This window comes from Bufo gargarizans, chromosome 1 (genome assembly GCF_014858855.1).
Source record: "Bufo gargarizans isolate SCDJY-AF-19 chromosome 1, ASM1485885v1, whole genome shotgun sequence".
Classification (NCBI taxonomy): Eukaryota; Metazoa; Chordata; class Amphibia; order Anura; family Bufonidae; genus Bufo; species Bufo gargarizans.
Window position 1 is genome coordinate 140,134,235 of NC_058080.1, and position 27,685 is coordinate 140,161,919.

The window sequence follows — 27,685 nt, forward strand, 5'->3', positions numbered from 1 at the left end:
TGTTTGGGTAAAAAAAAAAAAATGTTTTGGGTAAAAGTTATAGCGTTTACAAACTATGGTACAAAAATGTGAATTTCTGCTTTTTGAAGCAGCTCTCAATTTCTGAGCACCTGTCATGTTTCCTGAGGTTCTACAATGCCCAGACAGTAGAAAAACCCTACAAATGACCCCATTTCGGAAAGTAGACACCCTAAGGTATTCGCTGATAGGCATAGTGAGTTAATAGAACTTTTTATTTTTTGTCACAAGTTAGCGGAAAATGATGAATTTTTCTTATTTTTTTTATTTCCTTACAAAGTCTCATATTCCACTAACTTGTGACAAAAAATAAAAACTTCCATGAACTCACTATGCCCATCATGAAATACCTTGGGGTGTCTCCTTTCCAAAATGGGGTCGCTTGTGGGGTAGTTCTACTGCCCTGGCATTTTAGGGGCCCAAATGCGTGCAAAGTAGTTTGAAATCAAAATCTGTAAAAAATGGCCGGTGAAATCCGAAAGGTGCTCTTTGAAATGTGTGCCCCTTTGCCCACCTAGGCTGCAAAAAAGTGTCACACATGTGGTAACGCTGTACTCAGGAGAAGTTGGGGAATGTGTTTTGGGGTGTCATTTTACATATACCCATGCTGGGTGAGATAAATATCTTGGTCAAATGCCAACTTTGTATAAAAAATGGGAAAAGTTGTCTTTTGCCGAGATATTTTTTACTCTTACTGGCTGGAAAAAAACTGATCAGTTTTATCCTAATGCCATCTGAATGGAGAACATTCCGTTCAGTATGCATCAGTTCAGTCCCTCTTACGTTTTTTGGCCGGAGAGAATACCGTAGCATGAAATGCATCAATGCCGGAATCCTCTGCCGCAAGTGTGAAAGTGCCCTAATAATGCAGAATATATCTGTCTCATGGAAATAAATTTGTGTCCTGGAGATAAAACTGAGTAAAACAGAGAATATCAAACATTTTATTAGTGATCTGGACAAAGACAAACCTTCATATCCAACCTAAAACAATGTAGTTAAATAACTCCTAATTCATGTTGTGAATGACATGAATTAAACTTTAAGAAAGCTGCTTTGCAGCGATACGCCTGGGGTTCAGCCCATAGCCCTTTAATTGAACTATTGATGCATTCTTTTTTCTTATTTTTCGTTGTCACATAATTTTTATTATGAATTTTTCATTGGACGCTGAATTTCATTGCACTCGCATGTTATGTCACCTTCCATGAGGAACTATAGGGGGGATTTATCATTGTTAGGTATATTTGAGGTTATTTTTAAGACTGGAATTGCTATGTGCACCTGCACCAAATTTATGAATATGGCACACAGTAATAGTAAATTTGGCGCAAGAGCAATGGGGTTGCACCGATATGCCTGGGGGTTGCCTGGCACAGAGCTGAGACTTTTTTTATTACTTATTAAAAAGTTGCACTTCATAAATGCCACAAAATTGATCTACAAGGAAAACTGAACCAAATTTTAATTTCACTTCTGAAAGTGTCGCAGGCAGCCAAATGTTGCAACATTTTGTGCAACAGCAGCCGTTACCATCAAGTGTGGCATTTTTACACCTATGTATCTTTAAGGCTATGTACACCTTTGGTGGCATTTTTTTTTTATTATTTCATTGTACTCCTTTTGAGCTAAAATCATTTTTGTAGTTGTTCTTCATTAAAAATGATGAGCCGTTTTCCCTGCACAGCTTTGAGTTTATCTACTAGCAGGATCTGTACTTTCTCTCTGCTCCGTGAGGCAGGGGCTCCTTACCTTTGATCTCTGACATTATAAGCACTCATTATAGCTCAGCTCTTATCTTACTGATAAGTAATAAGTATTTATGACTAGAGATGAGCGAACTTTGAAGTTTGTGTTTGGATTTACGTTGAATAACGTTATGGATTCTGTTACCACGACCATAATGGAATTCAAGGACAGAATGCCTTTAGAGGCGTTCTGTCCCAAACCCGAACTTCAAAAAATGGAATTCGCTCATCCCTATTTATGATCTCTCAGTAATTTAGAAATAATTGTTATTAGATGACCAGCACTAAGTGAAAGTGAATGTACCATTCACAGAGCTAGAAAAACTGTTAACCCTTTAATGACAAAACAACTCAATATTTTAAAAAAGACCAATTGAAAAAATGATTTTTAGCCCAAAATGACAAAAATGCAATCATAATTTTTTTTTTCGTGAAGGTGTATGTAGCTGTTAAGTGTTTGTTGTTTGCGTCATGAATTTTGCATGTGTGCTTTTTTTGTGTCGTGTTTTCCTGCAGACAATGCAATTATATTTGGTAGCTGTTAGAAATAATGGACATCTCTGAACTGAAAGGGGTTATCCCATAATCAACAATTAGGCTACTTTCACACTAGCGTTTCTGTTTTCCGATATTGAGATCCGTCATAGGGTCTTAATACCGGAGAAAAACGCTTCAGTTTTGTCCCTATTCATTGTCAATGGGGACAAAACGTAACTGAACAGAATGGAATGCTCCAAAAAGATATTCCGTTCTGTTTGGTTGCGTTCCCATACCGGAAAGCAAACCGCAGCAAGCTGGGATGTGGAGCAAAATGGATCCGTCGCCATTGACTTGCATTTTGGGTCATAACGGATCCGTCTTGGCAATGTTAAAGATAATACAACCGGATCCATTCATAACGGATGCAGATGGTTGTATTATCAGTAACGGAAGCGTTTTTGCTGAGCCCTACCATTGTGAAAGTAGCCTAAAAGTTGAAAGAAAATGTAAGTGAACCCTTTGAAATTACTTTGATTTCCTACTTTATAGACAATCTAACTAAACTAATAGCACACAGTTGTACCCTTTATGTCTTTTATATGGAAGTTAGTGCAGGAGGACCAGGGAGCGGTGAATGCAGTACCCCCTGTGCTGGCTCTGTACTCACCGCTTTCTGGTCTTCCTTGGCCGCACATTGTGCTGTGACGTTTGTGCAATGTTGGGTTGCAGCACAACCTGACAGGAAAAGCAGGGGCTGGATCTCTGAAGCTGCGGCATCCGGAGCAGGAGAGGTAATTAGATTTATTTTATTTTTTTCTCTTATCTGAGGTCTGATGTACATTGGGGTCTGATCTGAGGTCTGATTGGGGGTCTGATCTGACATCTCAAGCAAGCATATCCATAAATTGGTGAAAGTAGTGTGGTGTCCTTTACTCACCCATACAGTGACATTTCAGTCCTCTTGCTGGGACTGTTGTCAAGCAAGAACAGTCCCAGCAAGAGGACTGAAAGATCGCTGTATGGGTAAATAAAGGACACCACACTTCTTTCACCAATCTATGGATGTGCCACAGATATCTTTCTCTTCATTTCTTTAAATGTTTGATGGCATCTGAACTGCTGGCACTCCACGTACTACTTCTCTGACTGTGCTGCCTGGATTCTTTACATATATTGTGAGGGGTAGCTTTCTTTCAGAGGATCATCCTCACAGATACGGCTTCAGGACACCAGGTTTAAAGAGGACCTTTCACCAGAATTAAACTTCTAAAGTAACTATGCAGGCATGTAGAGCGGCGCCCAGGGACCCCCCTGCACTTACCGTTATACCTGGGCACCGCTCCGTTCTCCCGTTATTGCCTCCGGTATCTTTACAGTTAGGCTCCACCCAGGGGAACCTGCCGGCGCCTCCTTCTGCCATGCTGCAGCGCTGGCCAATCACAGCGCTCAGCTCATAGCCTGAGAGGCTTTTTTCTCTCTCAGGCTATGAGCTGAGCGCTGTGATTGGCCAGCGCTACATGCCTGTATAGTTACTTTAGAAGTTTAATTCTGGTGAAAGGTCCTCTTTAAGGTCCAAACGGTGCATTTATTGTAGCACACCAGCAAAAGCAAAACAAACAAAACAATAAACACTCGCCCGTCCAGGCTCTAACTAAACACAGTATTCCTGACTCACCTAAGTCACCGTTCACACACACATGAACCCATGCGGCTTTCCCAGCCAATCTCCCACAGCCTCCTGGCTGTACAGAGCACAGTACACCCACTGTCTCCATTCCAGTGTCTCTTGTAGGGGGTTGGGGCTCAGTAGTCTGCCTGACTATGGCCCTGCAATCCTCCCAGGCGTCGCTTCGTCCCCCAACTCCAGGCTATCTTCCAGCCTCGTGGTCCCTCAGCCTTGCCCAGCTGAGACCACACTCACAGAGCCTCCAGGCCACTGTCCACGGGTAACACACTCCCCCTCTTACTGACACCCTGGGAGGTGCTTTATGCCAGCCAGAGTACGGTACCTCCAGCTGGTCTCACCTGTGGTGGAATAGGGGTGTGGATGCACTATCCACCCCTTCCTTGCCTCTAAGCTGTGTGAGACCTGTCACTGTCTCACAAATATATATATATATATATATATATATATATATTTGTGATCATGGCTACGGCCAAGAGGTATCCGAAGAACCCTAGGGAGAAAACAACAGGAACAACCTAACCCAGCTAGGCGTGTCTTAGCTGACCTGACTAAATGGCTTGTTGTGTGCCCTAAGCCATGATCGTGGGTAGGCCTATAAGTGGGCATACCCTGTGGAAATGAGAAGATAAGGGAGGGAGGGTGGGGCACCTGAAAACACACACCTGTGAGTGAGGGTGTGGCTCGTATATGAAGAGCCTCCGCCCCTCCCACAAATGCAGGCTGACTAATCAGCCTTACCAACTTGTGGTCATGGCTACGGCCAAGAGGTATCCAAAGAACCCTAGGGAGAAAACAACAGGAACAACCTAACCCAGCTAGGCGTGTCTTAGCTGACCTGACTAAATGGCTTGTTGTGTGCCCTAAGCCATGATCGTGGGTAGGCCTATAAGTGGACAAAAACCAAGCCAAGTAGGGTAGAAAAGGAATTTGAATGGCATGTACAAACTAATCCCCAAGCCAACTGCAAGGCATCCGGGATCTAGGGTGAAAATTCGGGGTATGTGAGGCAAGACCAGTAGGAAACCTACAACCCATCTTGTGGATGACAAGGCCAGAGACATGATGCTCAATATTGCGGATACTGCACCAAAGCGGAATGGAGGACCGAGAATACGTTGTGAAATGGATCATAAAAACCAACTGAAACTTGTAAAGTTTGGTTCTAGTGCGAGTACTGGCAATGCCCTAGCGTCAGGAGATCGTGGGACCAAAACCTAACTGCCTAGACTATGCAGGAATGAGGGCCAAAAAGAACCATGTAGATAGGAAGAGAATCCTTGAATAGTTACCCAGACAACAGCTATCCACGCTTTGTTCTACTGTGCGCCCCTGAGAATTGTTTTTACGCTTGAGACGTGAAGACCGACCTACTATCTGAATCTTCTACCGTGAGAAAATGCTGGACCTTGTCCAAAATCCAATTCAACGTGGTTGTAGGGAGACGGAGGTTAGTGGGGCAAGAAGCTATGAAGCCATAATATACAAGATTCTGTCTATGCCCTCCCATGAGTGAGGGAATGCAATGCAATGAAGCTACTGGCGAAAATGAATTCCTGGTCGTGGTAAAAAGGCAAAGACTTTGCGCGAGGACCTGGTTGACAAGATATGATCAACTACAATCAGAGACTGAAATGCTAGAGCAAATTGCCCTACTTGTTCTTCCTCTGGCAGGACCTGAATGAAAGCATGAACAATTAAAGAAAGACGAAATATCTGCGTAAGACATGACAATAATGCTGTAGGGCGAACCGGACCAGTTTGCGGTCAAAACATAAAATGAGCGATCAACATGGATTATTAGGAAATTAGGGAAGCAGGTATGTATGCGATACATAGGGGCCAAATCAGCCTAGATGCACAGATGGACAACCAACCAGGCAATCAGCCCAGCAGGTTTGAAAACAGTCGTCGGGCCCCCGAAGCCATGGGGCCGAAGCAGTCGTCGGGCCCCCGAAGCCATGGGGCCGAAGCAGTCGTCGGGCCCCCGAAGCCATGGGGCCGAAGCAGTCGTTGGGCCCCCGAAGCCATGGGGCCGAAGCAGTCGTCGGGCCCCCGAAGCAACGGGGCCGAAGCAGGTCGTCGGGCCCCCGAAGCCACGGGGCCGAAGCAGATCGTCGGGCCCCCGAAGCCACGGGGCCGAAGCAGGTCGTCGGGCCCCCGAAGCCACGGGGCCGAAGCAGGTCGTCGGGCCCCCGAAGCAGGTCGTCGAGCCCCCGTAGCAGGTCGTCGAGCGCCCGAAGCAGGTCGTCAAGCCCCCGAAGCCATGGGGCCGAAGCAGGTCGTCGAGCCCCCGAAACAGGTCGTCGGGCCCCCGAAGCAGGTCGTCGGGCCCCCGAAGCCATGGGGCCGAAGCAGGTCGTCGGGCCCCCGTAGCCATTGATCAACATGGAGCGATCAACATGGATTATTAGGAAATTAGGGAAGCAGGTATGTATGCGATACATAGGGGCCAAATCGCCTAGATGCACAGATGGACAACCAACCAGGCAATCTGCCCAGCAGGTTTGAAAACAGTCGTCGGGCCCCTGAAGCCATGCACCTGGAAACACACACCTGTGAGTGAGGGTGTGGCTCGTATATGAAGAGCCTCCGCCCCTCCCACAAATGCAGGCTGACTAATCAGCCTTACCAACATATATAACAATTAGATGGATTCACAATATTTTGGTCACCTTGCCCCTCCCTAAGAATTATGTGCCCCAAAATTGTCCCATAAAAACAAGCTCTCAGAAAGGTCTGTAGACAAAAACTTTTTTGAAAGGTTTTAATTTTTTTAAGTAGTAAAATAAAATAAAAACTATATAAATTTGGTATCACCGTAATTGTACTGAACTGCAGAATGAGCTTGTCATGCCACTTTTAGTGTATAGTGAAACCCATAAAAAAATATTTTTTTTCCTGTTTTTTTTACACAAGATATAGTGAATTAAATGGTTCCATTAAAAAATAAAACTTGTCCTGCAAAAAAATAAGGATGTGTGAACAGAAAAGTAAAAAAGTTATGGGTCTTGAAAGGCAAGGAGAAAAAAAAATGAAAATGCAAAAACAGAAATTGGCCTGGTCTTTAAGGGGTTAAAAACGGTATTAGGCTACATGCACACGACCGTTGTGTGCATCCGTGGCCGTTGTGCCGTTTTCCGTTTTTTTTCGCGGACCCATTGACTTTCAATGGGTCCGTGGAAAAATCGGAAAATGCACCGTTTGGCAGCCGCATCCGTGATCCGTGTTTTGTGGCCGTGAAAAAAATATGACCTGTCCTATTTTTTTCACGGCCAACGGTTCACGGACCCATTCAAGTCAATCGGTCCGTGAAAAATCACGGATGCACACAAGATTGTCATCCGCGTCCGTGATCCGTGTCCGTTTTTTCCTATCATTTCAATGGCAAACTTGACTTAGATTTTTTTTTTCATTTTTCATGTCCATGGATCCTCCAAAAATCACGGAAGACCCACGGAATAAAAAACGGGCACGGATCACGGTACAACAGAACCACGTTTTGCGGGACGGTAAAAAATACTGTTGTGTGCAGGAGTCCTAACACGGATGACGCAGGTGTGCGTTACACAATTTGCGGCACAGAAATGCCTATTCTTGCCCAAAAAACAGACAAGAATGGGACATATTCATTTTTTTTTTTTTGCGGGGCCACGGAATGGAGCAACGGATGCTGATAGCACACAGAGTGCTGTCCGCATCCTTTGCGGTCCCATTGAAGTGAATGGGTCCGCTTCCGAGCCACAAAAAAAGCGTCTCGGATGCGGACCCAAACAACGGTCGTGTGCATGAGACCTTAGGCTGAGTTCACCCATAGTCTTTGTTGCAAAAATGCTGCCATTTTACGGGAGAGCTAGTGGCCAGATGGTAGCTGTAAGTCAACAAACATTAATCTTGTAGCCTTTTTCTTCATTTGTATTTTTTTTGGTCCATATCATTTTTCTTTTTTTCATTACAAGGGCAGCAAAAAACACAACTTACCTCTACAACTAAATTGGTTTTGTGACTTTTTGAAGCAAAATAAAGGCGTAGAGAGCTGATAAACCTTTCCTGATATGTGAAGGAAACCTTAGCTGGATATATTTACTAACCATGGATTTATGTCATAATGTGTTTCAACCTTCCTAAAGCCACAAAGAATGACCAATGCCATATGTATTTATAGGTGACACTTGACATGGCTAAGCAAGTGGCTGCAGATGTGTTCAAGAGAGCAATGTTGAGCTCAGAATTTGAATCTCGCTTTAAGTCTGAACAGGTAACAATGTTTTCTTTCTCAACAGGCATTTTTTATTATTATTTTCCTCTTTACATTTTTAGGACATAGTAGTAATTCACAGATGCAGTTGACAGTGGTCCCTTTCCTTACCCCCGAGTTAAAGGACACCATGGGTCGAATGAGGAAGTTCAATCTCCATCACAGCCTGCTCTTTAGCTGGTCATACAGTTTTATTGTTTGTCGGCAGCACATCCCTATCTACACAGTGAGCACATCCCTATGCACACAGATTAATGGTGTCTTATGTGAAAGATGTGATCACCCGACAAACAAGCGTTTTCTATTTTTTTCTGGTAATTGCTGGGACATGTGCACACGAATTATCGGGAACAAGTGTTTGTATGCACTTTCATTGGTGATAATTGGCCAGATCTTTGGCCTGTGTAGAGGGGCCCTAATTCTAAAAAAAAAATTCCCCCTATGTTATGCAATTGAATGCTATTTCATAGGGACCAACATTTTGAATTGCTTTTCTAGCTTTTGATTGGAGTGAGTGTGGTTTGACAGGGCATAACTTGCTATGGGAAGGAATTTGCCAAAATATTTCCTGTAAGGTGTCCTTACTATGAGAGCTTTATAGTAAAGACTGTATAGAGGGAGGGGATTATCCATAACCATGACCTCAGATATCATTTTCAGTTAAATGTATTTATATTTTAAACTTGAATGACTTAATGTTTAATTTAATTATAATTTTTTTTATCCTGAATGAACCCTTTAATACAAACTAGACCTGCCAATTTATTCCAGACTGTAGACCAGACCCCAATACTCATAACCTAAAATTCAGATCCCAGATCAGATCCCAGAATTCAGACCATAGACCAGACCCCATAATGTAAACCCCAGACTGTATTATTCAGACCCTACACCAGATCACATAATTCTGACTTTAGATTCCAAAATTCAGCCAAAATCTGATTCCTCTAATTGCTTTCAAAAATGCTTCCAATTGCCTTTCCGTTAAAATGAAAGCTTCATTTTCAGAGATATATCATAAAAAGTATAAAATCTACATGTTACTGCTTGCACAAACATGCTTTTGGATATGTATGCCTGGATGTCAGCTCTGTTTGTCCATGCACACTTACCTCTCCTTGCTACTGACTATTCTTTTGCTGTGGGCACTGCCACACAGAGTCCTAATGCTGACCGGCATCAGAATATTGTGTGTGGCACTCATCCCTGCATTTGAAGGTCAGTCCCTAACAGTCCCTAACCCACATTTCCTAACAGTGACAGTTCTGCCAAATTGAGCAATTATACAAATTATTGCTCCTTTAAATGTAAAAATGTAAGCTACAGAGAGTAAAGTTTTCTTAAAGGTGTTGTTCTGGATTAGAATAACATGATTGCTTTTTTTACAGATGTATTACAGTGTTGCCCCTTTTACTACAAAGGCCACTTTCCCACAAACGTATTGGTTCCGTTCCATGCATTAGGGACCCAATGCACGGGCAACGTCCGTGCGGTGGCCGGACAGAACCAGACCCATTCAACTTGAATGGGTCAGTGATCCGTCCATTCCACAAAAATATAGAACAAGTTCTGTTTTTTTGCGTAACGGAAGCACGGATCGGAACTCCACAGAAACACTCCGTAGAGCTTCCGTGGGGTTCCGTTCTGTGCTTCCGTTCCACACCGCATCTCTGGATTTGCAGACCCATTCAAGTGAATGGGTCCGCATCTGTGATGCAGAATGCACAGGGCCGGTGCCCCGTGTATTGTGGAACTGCCGCATGCGGCCTGCAATACGGCCACGGGAGCACTACGGCCGTGTGAAAGAGGCCAAAAGCAGACTCAACACATGGATAGGCGTGGCTGTTTTTGAAAGTAACCTTTTTTTTACAATTCTGGGCGACCTCTTTAAATAGCAGCGCAAAAAACACATGCCTCTAATGTTATATGTTCTACTCTCTTAGTCTTAAAGCTTTAACATTTGCAGCTCTGCTCCTCTTGAACAATTTATAAGTGGTAGTTTATGAATGCTTTCACCTTCTTGTTCTTCTAATGATCTAAAATTCACAGTTTTAATGGTTCAACTAAACTGGCTATGAAGGGGGCTTAGAAACAGGGGTATGAATGTAGAGGGTAGAATAGGTTACAGTTACACTAGAAAATTGATAGGTTGTAGTCCAAAAATGTATAACATAGTCCGTCTGAGTCTTAGCAGTAATATCACCTATCTATTTTGAACTCATGAATATTCATAAATGAGTGGTGGTCTTTAATGCAAACCTTTTAGGGCAGAAGAAATCACTTATCAGAGATCAGGGTATGACAGAGGAAGATAAGCTGAGCTCATGTAGGTTGATATGATTTGGTGCAGGATTTCTGAGTAAAAATCAGGGTAACTCTTGACTGGACTCCTAGGAGAGACCATGAGAGTCCTGATTACACAGGATTATTGACAACTCTCCTTATATCGGTTCATCTACAAAGAAGGTTGCCAGTAACTGTGTGTAGTAATCAGGACTCTCACTGTCTCTCCTAGGAGTCCTGTATATATCCTACGTGTAACAATTCTTACCCTGACACTTATTATGCTTTTAATTACGAACTGTACAAAACTTTAACCAGTTTAAGACCGGACCATTTGCCCCCCTTCATAACCAGATGCATTTTTTGTGTTTTTATTTATTTATTTATTTATTTAATTTTACATGCATCTTCTAAAGCCATAACTTTTTTCGGTTAGGTTATGTAAATCATTTTTAGGAATTTTTTTCGTGATATATGGGGCTTTATTGTTATGCCATTTCTACAGTTTTTTTTTTTTTTTTTACGTTTTTATAGCCAGGAAAATGTAAAAAAAGTTAAAGTCTGTTATTCACATTTTTTTAAATAAGAAAAAGTGCAACTAAAATACTTCATTTTAACTTATGTCTCCTTTCCATAATGGTGGTTTGCTACATATTTTATAATCACTAGGGGCATGGTCAGAGGCTGCAGTGAGGCGTGTGGTGGTGTTTTTTTTTTTAATGAATATTTTTATTTTGTCTTTTACACTTTGTGCCTTCATAAGGTCATATAAGACTTTTGTAGGACATTTAACATTACATTTTTTATTGCTGATTTGTCCTGTAATTGGGGCTGACATATTAGCCCCAGGTACAGTGGGAAAACAGCCCTGCATGTTTTATCAAGACTTGTGTACCTAACCACAGAGCTGATCTAGGTCTGCTAAGACCCAGTAACTCATGCTTCTACCCGCTAGAACCGTGGCAGGATGTGGCATTGCCACTTCCTGATCCATATTCATAGCGATCATTGAGTGCAGTGTATACATCAGTAGAGAAGGCAAAAATGGTAAAAAAAAAAACTGTGCCTACCTTCTCTATCAGGATCCCAGGTGTCACTAATAGCTGGTTCCCTGCTCACGCAGTTGCACAATCTCCATGTAGCTGATAACTCTACAAATGCATTCAGGAATGTAAATGAACTTTCCTGGTTGCTTTAAAGCAGGCATGCTCAACCTGCGGCCCTCCAGCTGTTGCAAAACTACAACTCCCATCATTCCTGGACAGCCTACAGCTATTAGCCTACAGAAGGGCATGGTGGGAGTTGTAGTTTTACAACAGCTGGAGGGCCGCAGGTTGAGCATCCCTGCTTTAAAGGGACCAAGAAGCCACATCTACTGTACCACACCTTAGTCAGAAAGGTGCCATGAAAGTGAGTACAAAGGTCTCTCTTAAGGTACCTTTACACACGCCGATTATCGTGCCAATTCTCGTTCTTTCGCACAAAACTGCACAATTATCGTGCCGTGTAAAAGCTGTGAACAAGCGAGCGACTAGCGACAGTCGGTCGAATTCTCACTAGTCTGATTGTTTGGTCATTGTTGAATCGTTCACTACACCCGGAAATGACTCGTTTGTCACTTTATCGTTTCGATAACTGCTTCGGATACATACCTTGCCAATAGGTGACTGAAATCCAAGGGCTTTTTAACCCATATTTGTTTTTTACGTTATAAATACAGATTATAGCAGTTGCATTAGAGACAGTAGAAAAATCCCTCTCCTCTACAAAGAGGCATGCCAGATCAAGAAAAGAACAGAATAATTTAGATATACTATATGTGGCAGTGGGACGGAGCTGTTAGCACCAACTTACATGCTCTGTAATTAAATCTGTAAATTTAAAAGACAGCAAATGCTACCGGTTCATTGTTCTGTGGTTTATGTTTTCATATAAAATTACTCATTTATTTTTCACACAGAACAAAATGTCTCAGTTTATAAATGGAAATCAACTGTGATTTTACATTTTTGTTTTAAAACCAATAATTAAAATGTACAGTCACAGCATCTCTTATGTGCATTAATCATTTATGGTAACTGTGGACCAATAAGTACATTTTTATTAAATATGGAACAATTTTTATTTTTTATAATTTTACCTTTTAGATCTAATTTAGAACTAATGTGTTTCTGTTACTTTCATGTATTTATTTTATCTTGGAAGAAACATAAGCAATATACTGTATTTTTTTATCCTATAAAATGCACCTGCCCATAAGACCCACCTAGGTTTTAGAAGAGGGAAATAAAAAAAATGTTTTCATCAGATTTCATATTAGGCCCCCAATGCTAATAAAACCTCAGCTCAGAGCCCCAATTAGAACCCAAATGTTAATCAGATCTCAGATAAGAACCCCAATCAGACGTCAGATCAAACCCTTAATGTCCCTCAAGCCCAATGTTAATAAGGCCCTCAGACCTCAAATCAGACCCCAAAAAAATTTAAAAATCAACTCACCTCTCCCGTTCTGGACGCCACCATTGCTCCTGAGATCCAGCTCTCTTTGTGCCGCGCTGTTCTGTGACTCTGTGTCGCCGCACAGCGTTAGGTCACAGAGCGTGCCGACGTCCTCACGTTGTGCACAGGTCACAGCACAGCATGCAGCACCAGCAGGCGAAGACCAGGAAGCAGTAAGTACAGAGCATGCACAGGGAGCACTGCATTCACCACTCCCCAGTCCTCCTGTGCTAATGAGTGCTTTCATAATGGAAGTGCTTATTAGTATTCGCCCCATAAGACATACTCATAGGGCCAAAAATACAGACGATTACAAGAAGAGGACTACCCTCTTTATTGACATGGCTTAATAATAATAATTATATGCACTTTAGGACATAATCTAATCTCCTTATCAAACACATACACTAGAACCAGTTTCTTTTTTCACTAAACACATTTAAGGGATTGTCCGAGCTATGGTGCTCGTACAAGCATCCTCTTCAATGTTACCTGCTCTTTGTTTAGATTGTAGTGGTGGTGCAGTGTAATTTCAGCTGTTTTTCCCACTCAACTAAATGGGAGAGGAACCTTTAACCTGTAGGATACCACCACTATTGTGTCCCAGCGCTGTACAGGTACGGTACTCTGATCAGGCGGGCGTGTGGGCGTAGCAGCAGGGGTCTGGCTGTTTCTGACCGCTGAACCCCTTCTCTATATGCCGGCATTGGTAAATACACCGATGCCAGCGCATTAACCCCTTGTATGCTCTGGTCAGTGCTGACCGCGGCATACACGCGGTTTGCAGAGGGTACGGGATCCTTCCCCATCCCTATCAGGTCCCCGCTTTGTGGTGATGGGGACCCAACGGGGGGCAGGCATCAGGACTTGCCTTCTATGGAAGTGATCGAAGAATAAAAATAAAATGCGTTTTTACTGTGTACAACTTAAACGGGTATTCCCACCTGAGACAATGGGGGAATATTGCTAGGATGCCACTTCATCCATCTCTATAGGCATAAAAAAAAAGCAGAGGGCAATTCATGCAAACTAACTACTGAGCTACTTGCAATCATACATATTTTTAGAGAAATGTATCGAAATTGGTGTGTTGGAGAAATAGACCAGTAGGCCGTGATAGGTTGCTATCTTTTTTTTCATTTTTTTGGCATATTTTACTCCTCAGTCCGATTCCACCTGAAAAGGCCCCCAAAGCTACCAAAAAATGAGCCTTCTGTCAAACCAATTTATCATAAACCTGCTCCTTTCTGCATTCAGTTAGTAGGAAATTGAGATTGTTGGCAAGTAATCCACACAGCTGTACAAAGAATGGGGGATTCTGGGCTAGATTTTAGTCATGTCACGTGAATGCCTCATTGTTAGTATATTTTCCCACTAAAATGTTTACGATGTTTGTTGTAATAGCAGCACCATAGGTGCAAGAAATTCAACCCTGGTGAATTCCCTGCAGTTGTGGCAGCTCGCAGGTCTGAACATGACCTCATTCACTTATATTAGTAGCAATGTAGGCGTGATGTAAGCACAACTACACTGCAATCTTTGGTGGTGTGACATGTGTCAAGCCAAAGCTACCATGTAACACAGACACAATGGGGGACATTTACTAAGCATGTTGCACCAGAATTATGGCTAAAAATGCGCCAAAATGAATGGCATTTTCATTTGCGCCAAATATATCAACTGTTTTCTTCAGACTTTTCACCATAAAGAATGTATCACGCCAGAAATGAGTTAGAAGTGTCTAAGTGGGTGGGGCTATCAAATTGGCGCATATTACGCCTCATTTATCATCCTCTTATCGACCGAAATGGCTCAAATTGTTGCGGACAATTAAGCCAGCTTAGGCTACTTTCACACTAGCGTTCGATCGGATCCGTTCTGAACGGATCCGATCATAATAATGCAGACGGAGGCTCCGTTCAGAACGGATCCGTCTGCATTATTTTTAGCATATAAAAGCTAAGTGTGAAAATAGCCTCGTACGGATCCGTCCAGACTTTCAATGTAAAGTCAATGGGGGACGGATCCGCCTGAAGATTGAGCCATATTGTGGCATCTTCAAACGGATCCGTCCCCATTGACTTACATTGTAAGTCTGGACGGATCCGCACGGATCCGCACGCCTCCGCACGGCCAGGCGGACACCCGAACGCTGCAAGCAGCGTTCAGCTGTCCGCCTGTCCGTGCGGAGGCGAGCGGAGCGGAGGCTGAACGCCGCCAGACTGATGCAGTTTGAGCGGATCCGCTCCATTCAGACTGCATCAGGGCTGGACGGCTGTGTTCGGGTCCGCTCGTGAGCCCCTTCAAACGGAGCTCACGAGCGGACCGACGAACGCTAGTGTGAAAGTAGCCTTATGTGGTGGTCTTTTGTGTAAAAAGTCACATTTATGGTAGAAAGATACAACTTTTTGTCAAAAAGTTGCATTTATGAAAAGAAAACAAACTCGTTGTGGGAACAAGTGATCGGAAAGTAATAAAACAAGATGCATTTATTTTTATCTAATAGAAAGGAGTTAAACAGCAGGGTTTTGTCAGTAAAGTGATATTCAACAAAAACGTCCCAAGTATGAGACAAAAGTCGCAATTCACCACTGGAAATGTTGCAAATAAGCTTCAAAAGTCGCAAGTGTGGTCAGGCAGGGTTGGCTGAAATGGCGCATTTCTGTTTAAAAAAGTTTCATTTTAGTGCCATTGGCGTTAAAATGTCGGAAATCAAGAGATATAGGCTGATAATTACGTTTATATTTAAAAAAAAATCATATTTTAAAAGTGGTATGCGCCTTTTGATATATGAGGTGAAACAAATCACCACTTTTATTTTGTAATGTTAGTATTTTTTTGGGGCACAAATTACGCCATTATTGATAAATGTCCCCCAATGTGCTAATGTCTATTATTTGTTACAGCAAAATTGATCCTTATGTCTATTTATCTATCTACTATCCGTCCTATCTATAACTGACATGTAACTGACACTGCACATAGGAGTGGTTATTAAATGGAAGGGAAAGAAGTGCCGTAGGCATGTGCATCCGGTATTACAAGGCTCCACTGCGTAACTAACAGCAACTGAAAATAAAAACTGATTTGCCACAGGGTGCAATGGTAGCCTAAAATGAGGCCGTTTTGATAAATGGTGGCATTCTTTGTTCCCAAACAAACAGGGACAAAACAAAAAACCAAGGATCTATCCAAGATAATATTACCATTTAACACAAAATACAAGAAAGTATCAAGAATAATTCAAAAACATTGGCACCTATTGAAAGAGGATAAAATACTGGGACCTGAGATCCCTAGACAACCTCCAATAATTTATACCAGGGCACCAAGCCTATCTTTAAAAATAGCACCAACAGTGAGAAATGACAGTAAGACACGAAAAAACAACTGGATGACCTTAAATGGTTTTTTTTAAGCGTGGTCACTGTCAGAATTGCAAGCAGACCGATTTTCAGAGGTGAATTAATATAACAAAGTCTACTGTTAATGACTATAAATGGGAAATAAAGGAGCTGCTGACATGTAACAGTAAATCAGCTATATACTTGCCAAAAACAGTACATAGGGAGGACAAAGAGGACCCTGAAAATGAGAATCACTGAGCATATAAATAATATAAAAAAGGGCTATGATAAACACACATTATCTAACCATTTTAGGAAGCATCATGCCAGTAACCCAATGGGAATGAAGGTTATGGCCATTGAGACAGATGAAGAACATTGGAGAGGAGGAGATCATATAGCTCAGATGTCTAGGTGTAAGTCTAAGAAAATATACGAATTTGGATCCTTGATGCCGAGGGGACTCAATGCGGAGTTGGAGATCTTTGGGTTCCTTTGAGTGTCTGGGGGGGGGGGGGGGGGGGCAGGCACGAGACGTCGGCGCAGCATTATATACTCAAGCGCCGACGTCCCCTGCAGCAGCCCTTCCCTCATCCCTTCACCCCAAGCAACTCACTACCCATCCATATATTTGTCTGCTTATTACCACTGCTATTTGTTATTCATTAAAAATTTAAATTTTATTTTATTGGTATATTTTATTTTATTCTCATTTCTATATTTCAGTTTATATATATTATGGTGATAAAAATTCATACTAAAGTTGTGCACATACAATAGGAGCATATGTCCATATGTCCAACCACATTGTTTTTGGATAAAATGGGGGAAACCCATAAAATCGCATGAGAATGCATACTAATGAGGTAGACTGCATCTATAATGATCCGGTCCATGAAGTGAAGTACACTTATGAAGTAGACCGTTCCTATAATAATCCAGTCCGTGAATTGAATGATACTAGAACTAGCCCTTTAAATGAACGTCATGTCCCAAAGGTAAACCATTGTTTGCTATACCACTGAGGAAGAAACTTTATTGTTTCGAAACACGTCTGGTGCAATAACGGGCAGTGTGAACATCGATTCATAGCAATAGACAAAGACCACAGTGAACATCGATTCATAGCGATAGACAAAGACCAGAGTTTTTATAAGAAGTTGGTGTCCTGACAATCTTGCTGCGCACGCGTGAGACATACTCTCTGGGGAGAGGTTGAGCTGACAATCAGAGCGGAGGCATATGCCGGCAGAGATCCCGTGAGTAACACACATAGCGTGTAAGGCTACTTTCACTCTAGCGTTTTTCTTTTCCGGCGCTGAGTTCCGTCCTAGGGGCTCAAATCCGGAAAAGAACTGATCAGTTTTATCCTAATGCATTCTGAATGGAGAGTAATCCGTTCAGGATGCATCAGGATGTCTTCTGTTCAGTCTTTTTGACTGATCAGGCTTTTCAGAAAAACGTAGCATGCTGTATTTTTACCTCCGGCCAAAAATCCTGAACACTTTGACTGAACGCCTGATCAGGCTTTTTTCCCATTGACTTGCATTAACGCCGGATCCGGCGCCATGTGTTCAGTCAAAACGGATCCGGCTTTTGCATGTTGAACCCGAAAAATAGGAAAAAAAAGTTAAAGGCCATAAATGGCGGATCAGTTTTTTCCAATGCATTTTTCCATTGTGATCGAAAGCCTGATCAGGATTTAAATGTAATCAGTTTTCACACGTTTTTCCGGATCCGGCGGGCAGTTCCGGTGTCGGAATTGAATGCCGGATTCAAACAACGCTAGTGTGAAAGTAGCCTAACAGCTGCAGCGGTGAAATCAGCTGCGACTGAACAGGAGGACATATAGACCAATGGCAACTGTGAGTAACACGCGGTAGCGTGTAACAAATCAAACTGGACACTTGGAGTAGAGTGTATATATGCACGTACTGTTAATAAATATCTTAACTGGAAGGTACTGAACAAACCAACGAGACGTGCAATAAAACACCATACTCTAAATGGACACAATTCAATTATTCAACAAAGAGTACATTAATCACAACACAAGTGAAAATTCACTAAAATAGTCTATCACTTGATATGATAGATCACATGCCCAGAAAGAACGAATTATAACAAAACGGAAGTTTTAAAAAAAAATGTTTTTAACAATACTTTCATGAGCTCCGCATTCAAAGGGACAGTTCAACAATTAATGTGCATGATTTGATTTGTATTTATTTTTTGTATGTTAGTAAAGGTTGATGAAAATTACTATATATCGGTGTAACTGTTGTCTGTTGATGCACATTACTGTGAGCCAGTCAATTTGTTATTTTTGTGATTAGAAATTACTGCAGGGTGGGCAGCGGGCCGAGCTCCAGTGAAGCCAGTGAGCATCCCCTATAATATAAATTGGGTTTTATATTTTAAAAGTTGTATGCGCCTTTTGATATATGAGGTGAAACAAATCACTGCTTTTATTTTGTAATGTTAGTATTTTTTTTTTTACACAATTCACGCCATTATTGATAAATGTCCCCCAATATGCTAATGTTTATTATTTGTTACAGAAAAAAAAAGATCTTTATGTCTATCTTATCTATCTATCTATCTATCTATCTATCTATCTATCTACTATCCGTCCTTCCATCTATAACTGACACGTAACTGACACTGCACATAGAGGAGAGGTTATTAAAGGGAAGGGAAAGAAGTGCCGTAAGCATGTGCATCCTGTATTACAAGGCTCCACTGCGTAACTAACAGCAACTGAAAATAAAAACTGATTTGCCACAGGGTGCAATGGTAGCCTAAAATGAGGCCGTTTTGATAAATGGTGGCATTTGGGGAAAGTGATAGCAATAGCTGTAGGACAGGATACATTTATATTAGTGGCGCAACCCCTTTAATAAATGAGTTAGTATATTGCCTTTTGACTTGTTTATTGAACTGTTGCTTTACCATAATTGGAATTTGTTTTACTAAATGTTTTAATTATTTATATCTTTCTTTCGTGCTTTAGGTTCAAGAATACTTAAGGAGCACCGATCCTTTAAATTTCTAACTATGTATTGGCATGTCATTTTTTGTCATTATATTTTCTGTAAATTTGCATAATAGTGCTATTTTTGTAAATATGTCCACACACAATTTTGTAAAAAAAAACACAGCAAGAAACGACTCGCTGATATGGAAATGGAAAATGTTAAAAATATCCAATAGTGGAACATATTCAGACATCCACAGCAGATACATATCATCGGCTGAGGACAAGATACAATATACGAATTGCACTCATGATCACTACAATGACTGGGAGAAACACTAACAGTTGCCTCTTCAGAATGAATATATGCTTTGTATGTAAACTGTGATTTCAAACTAAAATCAGTGTCATGAAAATTGATAGCAGTTGTCACATCTCTGCCTTTAATGGCCATTTGGGAGCAACCCACAGTAAGTGCCAGCCTGGAGAGATGGAGTTATGGAAATGGCCAAGCGGTCAATATTTTGTTGTTTCTGTAACTTCAATAACAGTGAATGGGAACAATGCAAACAGCAAAGCACAGCAATGTAATGAAAAAGGTCGCTGTCCGGTACCACTGCCAGAAAAACTCAAAAACTGCTACCAGTCTTCCTTCACTACTCCGGTTAGTATAAACTAAGCTACCCCTAGGATTCTTACCAGTGCCCGTCACAAGATAAGATGTCCTTGGCTGCTAAGGACCCAGGTTAGGGTACTTTCACACTAGCGTTTTTCTTTTCCGGCGCTGAGTTCCGTTCTAGGGGCTCAAATCCGGAAAAGAACTGATCAGTTTTATCCTAATGCATTCTGAATGGAGAGTCCGTCCCTCAGGATGCATCAGGATGTCTTCTGTTCAGTCTTTTTGACTGATCAGGCTTTTCAGAAAAACGTAGCATGCAGTAATTTTACCTCCGGCCAAAAATCCTGAACACTTTGACTGAACGCCGGATCCGGCCTTTTTCCCATTGACTTGGATTAACGCCGGATACGGCGCCGTGTGTTCAGTCAAAACGGATACGGCTTTTGCATGTTAAACCCGAAAAATAGGAAAAAAAAGTTAAAGTCCATAAATGGCGGATCCGTTTTTTCCAATGCATTTTTCCATTGTGATCGAAAGCCTGATCAGGATTCAAATGTAATCAGTTTTCAAACGTTTTTCCGGATCCGGCGGGCAGTTCCGGTGTCGGAATTGAACGCCGGATTCAAACAACGCTAGTGTGAAAGTAGCCTTACATGTATAAATGAAGTCAGCAGAAAACTGACTAAATCTCACTGGTAGCAGACCTACCAGAATGACCAAGTGGTGCAGAAGAGTAGTCAGCATGCATAGTCAGAGCCAGGAAAGTCGGTAACTACCAAATCTGTAGACGAAGGGTTAATCCAGAGGCAAGCTAACGTTATTTCACCATGAGAGACAATTTAAAGCAAATTAGTAGACAATGGGTTAATCCAAGCAAAATCAGTTCACCAGGATTGTTGAAAGTAGAAACCCCTTTATATTAAAACTGTATTTGTTGAAAATAAAATTACAAGTAAATATACCAATATATAAATGTAAAATACCAGTACCAAATTTGTCCATTGGTCCTTGCTCTATGAATCCATTTGAGCATATGCAGACTATGTACCTTCAGAGCAGGAGAAAACCTTTTTGGCCAATTTGGCCACACTATGTGTGCAAATCCTGATGTGGCTGCAGGTTGGATCTAGTAAGACCTAACAGGATCATAAGGACCTAAAATGTTGTTAGTTCAGTGAATAAGCCCCTCGATAAGGCAGGATTTGCAGCTCATTTTGAGCAGAATGGTGGCTCAGTGGTTAGCACTGATGCCTTGCAGCTCTGGTGTCTTGAGTGTGAATCCAATCAGGGACAACATCCGCAAGGATTTTTTTTCTCTGTGTGTCCATGGTTTCCTCCCACACTTCAAAAATTTACAAATAGTCAAACTGGCTTCCTACAAAATTGACCCTAGTGTGCATTGTGTGTTGGGGTTGAGCACCTATATGGCACCACTGACTTCCCAGGGAGTCGCCCATGAGAAAAGTGCATTACAAATGATTGTCATTTTTTGAAATGCCACCACCCCATTCCTGGCCATGAACTTACCAATACCCTGTTCACCTTAACTCTTGCCTTATTTAGGTGTCCCACCGAGCCTTCTGCCATGTTCGACAAGGCACCATATGAGACCCCACTGTTACCATGGCTAGGAATGAACCCCACAATCTCAACAAATTAAACTTTATATCCCTTATCAACTCCCTAACATGCCTAACATCCAAATCATTACTGCCAACTTGAAGTACCAAAACATCGGGAAACCGATCCAAGCGTGCAAAAGGATTCACCTCCCTTAAGACACTACCCCACAACATACCTCTGGACCCGAGCCACCGCACAACCGGGACGTCCATCTCAAAGCCCAACTGATGCCCGTTCGGCCGAACATCTGCTCTCAGAGCCCCCCAAAAGACGAACGAGTGCCCGAGAATCCAGACCAATGACTGGGAATCCACTGAAACAAAGCAAAACATAAGGAGAAAAGTTAACAATAAGACAACCCCTTCACTTACAACCTCCCTAACCTCACATAAGAACGGAACCACACTGATTCCCACCTGCCGATCCATTTTATCACTTCGTCACTCATACCTAACCTCACAGCTTCCGTCGCAGCCCCAATCCTAAACGAATGTCCCGTATAATCCTGCGGGTCCGTCCCCAAACCTCTTAAGCAATGCTTAAAAACAGCCAAAAACTGAAAACGCAACAAGAATGACCCATCATCATGCCCAAGAAGAGGGATACTCCCCAAACTTGTAGCCAACCTGTAATCTTGCAAACACCGAACTGGACGTAACATACACCCCTGAACAGCAAATACCATCATTGACCGAGGCTCCTTTTGGGAAAGACAGATGGTGAATGGGCTGAAACCTGCCCGGCTCCTTCTTGGGCACTACCCCTAATGGCGACACCCGCAAATGAACCAAACGTGGTTGCAAAAATGGGCCATCCATACGACCCAATGAAACCTCCTTGGTTATTTCCTGATTCTCCAAAGCCAAGCGCAAGTTTTTCCGTACCATAACAACCGGCAATGGTGTTGACGGAATATTGAAACCCTACGTAAACCCCCCTTTAATAACTCAGCCGCTCCACAATTGGGGTATCTACTTAGATACCGCTCCATCTTTTTCACCCGCACCGGAGCAGCCCCTTTTGCAGCGGTATCACCTCCTTTTTATCTAATTCCTCTGATGCACCTATTGGCCCTGTAATTACCTCCACAGGACAAGCACTCTTACATTTCCCCCCAAACTTGCAACTTCCTTCATTAAAGAGGAAGGACAAACCCTTAGCCGATGCTGCTGCAAAACTGAACTGGCTTGACCCTCCTGTCTCCCACGTCACCTTCAGCCCGAGCCCAATGTCCTCATGGTCCCACCGTATATTAGGGCGTACTGCCTTCCTCTGCCTGAATTGCTCGTCATACCTGAGCCAACCTATCCCCCGGTATGCCTTCCCTATCGCATCTAAATAGCAAAAAAGCGCTGAGCAGCACTATAGCGCTTTTTCACCAATTACATTTGTTAGGATAGCAAATGCCTGGAGCCAATTAGAAAAATTGTGGGGAATCAATCGATAGCGGCGCTTTTCCTTTTCTTGCTTTTTTCCCTCATCCTTTTTAATCCTGTCTAAGTTAAAATGCTCAAGTGGGAGTAATAAAAAAATTTCCACATACTCCCGCTTCCATCTATGCTCACGTACGTCCTGCTTCAAGTGTGCCCCCAACAGGCCTTCAAAGCATACGTAGACCTCCCCCTTTGCCGTGTCATCCACCCTGGTCCTATCCTCTTCACCCCCGGCCTGCATCTGCACTGACACCGATCCCCCGACCCGACGGACTCCCTGCCGCCCCGCTAACCCCAGGGCCCATACCCCACACCAGTAACAGAGAAATTCCTGATGCCCCCTAACCCCGGTATCCAACCAGCCAGGGTACTCAATAGCTGCCCTAAGCCCCCAACTATTTCCCCTTGATGCCCCCAGCCCCTACACCCCCTGGGTAGCTAACGAGTGAAAGAAGTGGTCCTAACATTGTCTCACCTGGCTGTGAACCCCACAGCTCCCCTGGCTCCTGGCAATCTACACAGGTTGGTATATCTTTTTCCCTCCGTCCTGCTGCCGAATTCGGATTGAAATACTGCACCCCAGCCGCCACCATGCTGGATGTGCTCCGCGATGGCCATGACTCCTCCTTCTCAGCCTGGTACACTCTCCTGGCCTCACAGTGCACAGCCTTGTTCTCCCTTGTGCTGCTCCTTCACCGAGCAGGCCCCCTAGCTAATCCAGATAGGTGAGAGCCTGCAGAACTCTGTCCTGTCTCCATGCTGCCTGCTGCTGAGGATGGGGGACTTGACCCCCTGCCCTGCTCTGGGTCCCGCCGCAAAACTGGATTCCTCCCATGCCGGGAGAACCTGGAACTGGGCTTCCACCCATCCCCCCGATATGAAGGGTCCCCGGAGGGGCTTCTTACCCGGTGCCGGACCCTTCTTACCCGGTGCAAGTGGCTGCGGGTTTGCTGCACCAGCTGCTGCCCCCTGTAGTGAGCCTGCCACCTGCTTCTGGAGCCATTTATGTCCCCAGGCCTCTGCTGCCACCCGTAACTGCTGGATGATGTCCTCCACTGCCTGCATTATGGTAAACTCAGTGAGATGGTGGGAGCTTGCTACCCCGAGATTCAAATTAAAAACTGGCGCCCAATCCCTCCCAAACTACCCCTTATAAAGCTAAAACCCCACCCCCTTAAGTGCACACCCCCTCCTACACCAAATTACCCCTTGAGTGCTGGCCCCTCGGCCAAAAGCTATCATGGCGGCCTCCCCTAAGCTGACACCCCAGTCCGGCCTCTCTTTCTTAGTATAAGACAGCTTATGTGTGATTTAATATGATTTTGATTGTGACACTTAGCCAATGTTGTTGTAGAGGCTGATGTAACTCACATGATCTTAAGTGTATACTAATTCTGTGGTTTTTTTTTATACTGTCAATTAAAGACAATAATGCCCTGTTTTGCGGATACACAGATCCGCAAAACACGGAAAGCGGCAATGTGCGTTCCGCATTTTGCGGACCGCACATTATCGGCATTAATAGAATATGCCTGTTCTTGTCCGCAATTGCGGACAAGAATAGGACATGTTCTATTTTTTTGCAGAACGGAAGTGCGGACCCGGAAGTGCGGATCCGCAATTCCGTGTCCAGGCAGCACATCGTGCTGCCCCATAGGAATGAATGGGTCCGCAATTCTGTTCCGCAAAATGCAGAACGAAATTGCGGACGTGTGAATGGAGCCTAAAAGGACACTATAGTCCCAGAACCACTACAGTTTAATGTAGTGGTACTGGTGTCTATAGCCTGTTCCTGCAGAGACCAGACACTGTGCAGTACTGGTGGTAAAGGAGCACTATAGTGCCAGGAAAACAAACTCATTTTCATGGCACTATATAGTTTTTAGGAGTGGGGCACCCCCGTGTCCCCCTCCCACTGGGCTGAAGGGGTTAAAACTAGAGTTGAGCGAACACCTGGATGTTCGGGTTCGAGAAGTTCGGCCGAACATCCCGGAAATGTTCGGGTTCGGGATCCGAACCCGATCCGAACTTCGTCCCGAACCCGAACCCCATTGAAGTCAATGGGGACCCGAACTTTTCGGCACTAAAACGGCTGTAAAACAGCCCAGGAAAGGGCTAGAGGGCTGCAAAAGGCAGCAACATGTAGGTAAATCCCCTGCAAACAAATGTGGATAGGGAAATTAATTAAAATAAAAATTAAATAAATAAAAATTAACCAAAATCAATTGGAGAGAGGTTCCATAGCAGAGAATCTGGCTTCCCGTCACCCACCACTGGAACAGTCCATTCTCAGATATTTAGGCCCCGGCACCCAGGCAGAGGAGAGAGGTCCCGTAACAGACAATCTGGCTTCATGTCAGCAGAGAATCAGTCTGCATGTCATAGCAGAGAATGAGGCTTCACGTCACCCACCACTGCAACAGTCCATTGGCATATATTTAGGCCTAGCACACAGGCAGAGCAGAGAGGTCCCGTAACAGACAATCTGGCTTCATGTCAGCAGAGAATCAGTCTGCATGTCATAGCAGAGAATGAGGCTTCACGTCACCCACCACTGCAACAGTCCATTGGCATATATTTAGGCCTAGCACACAGGCAGAGCAGAGAGGTCCCGTAACAGACGATCTGGCTTCATGTCAGCAGAGAATCAGTCTGCATGTCATAGCAGAGAATGAGGCTTCACGTCACCCACCACTGCAACAGTCCATTGGCATATATTTAGGCCTAGCACACAGGCAGAGCAGAGAGGTCCCGTAACAGACAATCTGGCTTCATGACAGCAGAGAATCAGTCTGCATGTCATAGCAGAGAATGAGGCTTCACGTCACCCACCACTGCAACAGTCCATTGGCATATATTTAGGCCTAGCACACAGGCAGAGCAGAGAGGTCCCGTAACAGACAATCTGGCTTCATGTCAGCAGAGAATCAGTCTGCATGTCATAGCAGAGAATGAGGCTTCACGTCACCCACCACTGCAACAGTCCATTGGCATATATTTAGGCCTAGCACACAGGCAGAGCAGAGAGGTCCCGTAACAGACAATCTGGCTTCATGACAGCAGAGAATCAGTCTGCATGTCATAGCAGAGAATGAGGCTTCACGTCACCCACCACTGCAACAGTCCATTGGCATATATTTAGGCCTAGCACACAGGCAGAGGAGAGGTTCATTCAACTTTGGGTAGCCTCGCAATATAATGGTAAAATGAAAATAAAAATAGGATTGAATGAGGAAGTGCCCTGGAGTCCAATAATATATGGTTATGGGGAGGTAGTTAATGTCTAATCTGGACAAGGGACGGACAGGTCCTGTGGGATCCATGCCTGGTTCATTTTTATGAACGTCAGCTTGTTCACATTGGCTGTAGACAGGCGGCTGCGTTTGTCTGTAATGACGCCCCCTGCCGTGCTGAATACACGTTCAGACAAAACGCTGGCTGCCGGGCAGGCCAGCACCTCCAAGGCATAAAAGGCTAGCTCTGGCCACGTGGACAATTTAGAGACCCAGAAGTTGAATGGGGCCGAACCATCAGTCAGTACGTGGAGGGGTGTGCACACGTACTGTTCCACCATGTTAGTGAAATGTTGCCTCCTGCTAACACGTTGCGTATCAGGTGGTGGTGCAGTTAGCTGTGGCGTGTTGACAAAAGTTTTCCACATCTCTGCCATGCTAACCCTGCCCTCAGAGGAGCTGGCCGTGACACAGCTGCCTTGGCGACCTCTTGCTCCTCCTCTGCCTTGGCCTTGGGCTTCCACTTGTTCCCCTGTGACATTTGGGAATGCTCTCAGTAGCGCGTCTACCAACGTGCGCTTGTACTCGCGCATCTTCCTATCACGCTCCAGTGCAGGAAGTAAGGTGGGCACATTGTCTTTGTAGCGTGGATCCAGCAGGGTGGCAACCCAGTAGTCCGCACAGGTTAAAATGTGGGCAACTCTGCTGTCGTTGCGCAGGCACTGCAGCATGTAGTCGCTCATGTGTGCCAGGCTGCCCAGGGGTAAGGACAAGCTGTCCTCTGTGGGAGGCGTATCGTCATCGTCCTGCCTTTCCCCCCAGCCACGCACCAGTGATGGACCCGAGCTGCGTTGGGTGCCACCCCGCTGTGACCATGCTTCATCCTCATCCTCCTCCACCTCCTCCTCATCCTCATCCTCCTCGTCCTCCAGTAGTGGGCCCTGGCTGGCCACATTTGTACCTGGCCTCTGCTGTTGCCAAAAACCTCCCTCTGAGTCACTTCGAAGAGACTGGCCTGAAAGTGCTAAAAATGACCCCTCTTCCTCCTCCTCCTCCTCCTCCTCCTGGGCCACCTCCTCTTCCATCATCGCCCTAAGTGTTTTCTCAAGGAGACATAGAAGTGGTATTGTAACGCTGATAACGGTGTCATCGCCACTGGCCATGTTGGTGGAGTACTCGAAACAGCGCAACAGGGCACACAGGTCTCGCATGGAGGCCCAGTCATTGGTGGTGAAGTGGTGCTGTTCTGTAGTGCGACTGACCCGTGCGTGCTGCAGCTGAAACTCCACTATGGCCTGCTGCTGCTCGCACAGTCTGTCCAGCATGTGCAAGGTGGAGTTCCACCTGGTGGGCACGTCGCATATGAGGCGGTGAGCGGGAAGGCCGAAGTTACGCTGTAGCGCAGACAGGCGAGCAGCAGCAGGATGTGAACGCCGGAAGCGCGAACAGACGGCCCGCACTTTATGCAGCAGCTCTGACATGT

General features: G+C 44.0%; 1 protein-coding gene across 1 annotated transcript in view; it reads left to right on the plus strand.

Moving 5' to 3' along the window:
• LOC122925251 overlaps positions 1-19,620 on the plus strand; it is a 118,633-nt gene extending 99,013 nt beyond the window's left edge. The window contains exons 10-11 of the mRNA XM_044276718.1: positions 8,096-8,188; positions 19,331-19,620. Of these exons, the coding sequence (XP_044132653.1) occupies positions 8,096-8,188; positions 19,331-19,372 (135 nt within the window). The 3' untranslated portion in view covers positions 19,373-19,620. The remainder of the gene's footprint in view (positions 1-8,095; positions 8,189-19,330) is intronic.
• The last annotated feature ends 8,065 nt before the right edge of the window (positions 19,621-27,685 follow it).